The sequence below is a fragment of the Penaeus monodon genome, chromosome 43 (genome assembly GCF_015228065.2).
Source record: "Penaeus monodon isolate SGIC_2016 chromosome 43, NSTDA_Pmon_1, whole genome shotgun sequence".
Lineage (NCBI taxonomy): Eukaryota > Metazoa > Arthropoda > Malacostraca > Decapoda > Penaeidae > Penaeus > Penaeus monodon.
This window is the reverse complement of record NC_051428.1, coordinates 5,706,937-5,711,936: the sequence shown is the minus strand read 5'-3', so window position 1 is coordinate 5,711,936 and position 5,000 is coordinate 5,706,937. Positions and strand designations below refer to the sequence as shown.

The window sequence follows — 5,000 nt, the reverse complement described above, 5'->3', positions numbered from 1 at the left end:
TTAAGACGGGGTTAATTGGTTCGTTCATGTGCGCAGTGCTGATTCGAAAGCTTTCAGACTGAATTCTTTCTTTCTTGCTTATTTAGCATGTGGATTACGAATCTCTGCATGGGTTTTTACTTTTATCTTATTATTATTATCATTTTTTTTTCATGTTATTCTTGTGTGTGCATTTGGGTATGGTTTGCTACTGCTTGTTACACAGGAAAATCCGCTTATATACTAATAACTGTTGATTGCAGGTTTCCATATCTTACTTTTTCGACACTATTTCATGTGTCATGTGCCTTACTCTCCGTAAACATTTTCACCACGTTAAAGATATCGAAGCCTTCATTTCCGCCTTCAAAATACTTTTTTACGACACTAGAAAGTGTCGCTAATCTCATTCGCGACACTTCCTCTTCGTGCATAAGCTGACGAATCTGATTTTATTTTCGAATTGTATTAAAATATCAACCACTGTTTCGCAACAGTATATACAATTTACTAGTTAATGACATCTTAAAATTACAAATAAAACGATCTAGAACTACCGACATCAGTTGAAAATGCGCGGGCCCCGAGCGCCTCCCTTCATTCTTTTTCCTTCGTCTATCGACATCGACTTCGGACGCCAATTTTTTATTGATATTAATTACAATTAAAAGGTTACATGAATTTACGCCTTCATATTCAATTATACGTACACAAGAAGTAATCTTTTATATATATATATATATATATATATATATATATATACATATATATAATATATAATATATATATATATATATATATATATATATATATATATATATATATATATATATATATATAATCAATAAACAGTCCTTCTTAATGTTATCTCTGGCGACCTGTCAGAAATATCTGATCTAAACGTCTCTTTTCAGAGCACCACTGCTTGTGACTCGAGTGTGCAGTCCGGACAATTTACAAGGCGTCACCACAAACCTATTAAGCAACTGGGTAATTTGTCATCTATAAATTCCTCAAGGAAGAGACAATGAATCAGGTGAAGAAAACTTTACATTTACAGATACTATTATATGGGATTCATATTTTACGTTCTCAATATAATGTGTTTTACATTTAAGATTGAACGTTGTTATCTAAGTTTGGCTATCGTGATAGTACTAAAATTGCTAGTTATACCAGTTCCAATTGTTTTTTTAAAGGGAATTACCACGTATTTCAAGTAATAATATTGGCATTGGGCAAAACATTGCAATATAAGCCGCTAATTGACCTCAGCTGTTGACGCGGCAGATAATTTAAAATAATGAATCAATCACTGCAGTATTTCCAAACTTTTTTTAACACAGTTTTAATGGCCGACATTAGTTGTCATTGAAAATATTTGCGAAATATCACGAACCAGTCACAAGCTTAGTCCCATACAAGAGTATTCAATTCACATAATACTGGATGCTATGCATGTATCCCCCCCCCAAAAAAAAAAAAAAAAAAAAATACAGGACCTGCACCATATGGGTGTACCAGTTGGAACTGTGGGGAATTGTACATTTACCATAGGGACTAGGAAAACAGCTCACAAATAGAAACTGTGGTTGTTTTCCTCCCTTTTCACCTTTATGTACATGTTATTACGTTTGTGTTTGTTTTAATTTACCATAGTCTTACCTGCATTATTAGTCTCGTTGGGATCGGTCCCGTTTTCTATGAGATGGACGACGGTGTCCCAATCTGCTCTGGCTGCGGCTTGGACTAGAGGCGAATCTGGTTTCTCTGAAGAAAATGCCACTTGTTTTCTAACTGAATTTATGTATTTATCTATAATAATTATTATCAATTTTATTGCTTGTGTTTTGGATAATCAGAAGCTCATGTGTGAACTTCAAAAACTAAATAGCTATCATTTTTTCATTCTTATTCAAATAATTAGTGTCGGGTACACAATATATAAAAATTCGTCAAGAATTTAGGCAACAGATTAAATATATGTTTTTTATTGAAATTGCTGTCTGCATGGTTGAAGTTGCAGGTGCATGTAATTTTATTTAAATCAACGAGCATGTTTTTAATAAATAGTCTACTGTATATTGAACTTAAAAGATGTTTTTGTTTGTCAATTTTTATTTTCAGTTGGTATCATTAATTCAGCTATTTACGTATATGTTTTTGATAACATATGAACAATCGTTATTATTTTCTGACAATATAACGTTTTTAATAATTTTCCCCTTTTTATTCATCTACCTTAATTTTTTTTTTACCTATTTACCTATTGATATATTTAAAAATCACTGAAAACATAGTGTAGATTTTTTTTTTCATTTTCTTTACCTGCGTTTTGGCCGACAGACTCCCTGTTACCCAGAGCGATGACGTAGAGAAGTGTTAATAGCGTGTAATTCACTTTGGTCCACATCGCGGGTCCTTTTTCGTTGCTGGATTAAAAAGAAAAAAAATTATATATATAATGATGAAAAGGAATATATATTTTTAAAGTGGATTATAGGTTCAATACCGTTTTTTTTTTTCGGAGAGGCTATTGAAAAAAAAAAAAAAAAAAAAAAAAAATAATAATATAAAAATATATATATATATATATATATATATATATATATATATATATATATATATATATATATGTTGTGTGTGTGTGTGTGTGTGTGTGTGTGTGTGTGTGTGTGTGTGTAAGAAATACCACGTATGAAGTAGTCACAGTCGATTCAAAGAGAAAAAAAAAAATAAATAAAAATGCAAAAACTGCTCGTCTTCTCTCAGTTTTGACAAAATGATATCTACTGAAATATGCAGAAACACACGCACACACACACACACACACACAGGTACTTCAGGCTTAAAATGGCCTGTAATGGAGATTTTGTAGCTTTATTTGCGGCATAGGGGATTACTCCTTTATTAAGTAGCCTCCTTGAATCTAACTCCATTGGTTTACCGATCCCGACTCACCTTTGATCACGGCCACTAATACTACACCCCTTTTGTCGACACTTGCTGTCAACTACACCCATCCTGAATCACCTACCCAGATTATAATCAACTTCAGAAGACACCCCTTCCTCGAACCCATCCCCTGCCCAGTCATCTCCATTGCCTACGTCCTCCTCCCTTGTTACAACTCTTCAGCCTTATTGCCCTCTCCCTCACAGCATTACCTCACTAAACACCACCTCCTCTTCTTCGCGTCCTTGCCCCTCTACAATATCCACCTCTACAAATCTTCGGAGTACTCTGTTTAGCCCAGCCAAGTGGGATCGATTTTTTGATGATCCCCCCTACAGCCCCTTGCTATGACAATACCCTACTCCCAACAGTGCCTTCAAAAATAAGTAGGCAAAGCTTCCTTCCGCAGCAGTCCTGATCGTTCACGCCGTGTCACAGTTACACCTGAGACCATGCACTATCTACCCTGGTTGGCCTCAATGGTAAACCTATTACTGCCCAACCTCACTCCCTTAATACATGTACTGGGACTATTTCCATCTCCCCGGCTGATTGCCATGTCTACGACAAGGATTGGTCAGACTGTGAAGACAACCTAAATGGCTGCCTCACTGACTATGATGCAGTGTCGGTATAATGCTAAACTATCCCCAGAGGGGATAGTTTAGCCTCAACACTCATAACCGTATGTTACATATTCCACCTACTTCCTTGTCCTTCCTTCTATCGATATTCAGTAACATATGGACGACCTGAAACTTTCCTCCCCACTGGCGTGAATCCTTTGTACTACCTTTCCTTTGATCCTCTTGCCTACTTTGAAACAAATGATATCAGCATTTGCACGCTATGATTCAGTATTAGCTGTCTCCTTCGATCTAGAAATATAATACCACATGGTGGCACCCTATCCTTCAACATCTTCCCATGGCATATATGGAAACATGGATGTTTTCCTAAAGTTTTTTCTTTCTGACCGCACCTTCCGTGTCACATTTGCCTCTTCTACTTCCTCTTTCACTCAATGCAAAGGCAGTGTGCTCAGAACCACAACATTTCTCATTGTTGTAAACGGATTTCAGCTCTACCACCTGGAATCATGTCATTAGTTGTATGTTGATGATCTAGCCATCTTTGCCCCTAGTCCTTCAATACCTGTTCTCCATCAGCTCCTCCAATCTGCAATAACACTAATCTCTTCCTGGGCCACCAACCACGGCTTTCGATTTTCTACCTATAAATCCTTTTCTATCCCTTTTTTCGTTCATGTATAGCCTCCCAACCTCCACTCTTTCTATATGATGCCCCCATTCAATTCCATCCCTCAGGCAAGTTCCTTGGTGTCATTTTTGACTCCAAACTGTTTTGGCAAGATCATATCCTTTCTGTTAAAGAAAAATCCCGCCGTCCCCTGAGACTCTTACAGACACCCTCATATATATTCTGGGGTTCAGACTGCAAAATGCTCCTCCATCATCATATTACCCTAATCCACTCCACCCTTGACTATAGTTGTCCTATATTTTCTTCTGTTTATACCTCCCTTCTCAAACACTTTGACACAATCCACCATTGCTGTCTTCGATTATCCCTAGATGTGTCCTTTTATCTTTAAGAACCTATGCTTGTTTTCCCCAATTTTCTCTCTATGTAAACTGTCCCTCAATCCTTTCTTCATACTATCCACGTCGACCTACCCCTTTCCTTGTTCGTATGGACACTGCTTTCCCATTCACCCATTCCTCATGCCCCATCCCTTTCTCGTTCTGCCCAAACTTTCCCTCCCTAGCTAATACCTTCCTCCTGTATTTGCTCTTCTTTTTTTCCCTGGTCCACCCAAGTCAAACATCCCACCTTCTGCCCTTCTCACACATTTTCTTGCATATATCTCTAGCCACTCCTCCAGTACCTATGCCTATACAGACGGCCCCAAATCCACCTTGGGCATTGGTTTCGCTGTAGGCTTTTCCTCTCACACATACAACTTTTCCCTTCCTCCTGAATCGATCTTCCTCACAACAGAACTATGTACTATCCTGCTTTACAACGCATGACTTCCATCTCTT

General features: G+C 37.2%; 1 protein-coding gene and 1 long non-coding RNA gene across 2 annotated transcripts in view; one reads left to right on the top strand and one right to left on the bottom strand.

Moving 5' to 3' along the window:
• The window catches only part of LOC119568056, a 1,919-nt gene extending 476 nt beyond the window's left edge, over window positions 1-1,443 (top strand). Inside the window, exon 2 of the long non-coding RNA XR_005228059.1 lies at window positions 894-1,443. This is a non-coding gene — a long non-coding RNA (uncharacterized LOC119568056). The remainder of the gene's footprint in view (window positions 1-893) is intronic.
• Window positions 1-5,000, bottom strand: part of LOC119568055 (kinase D-interacting substrate of 220 kDa B-like) — a 21,426-nt gene that overhangs the window by 12,442 nt on the left and 3,984 nt on the right. The window contains exons 2-3 of the mRNA XM_037916452.1: window positions 2,308-2,411; window positions 1,645-1,749 (exon numbers count right to left, since the gene is read on the bottom strand). Of these exons, the coding sequence (XP_037772380.1) occupies window positions 1,645-1,749; window positions 2,308-2,411 (209 nt within the window). The remainder of the gene's footprint in view (window positions 1-1,644; window positions 1,750-2,307; window positions 2,412-5,000) is intronic.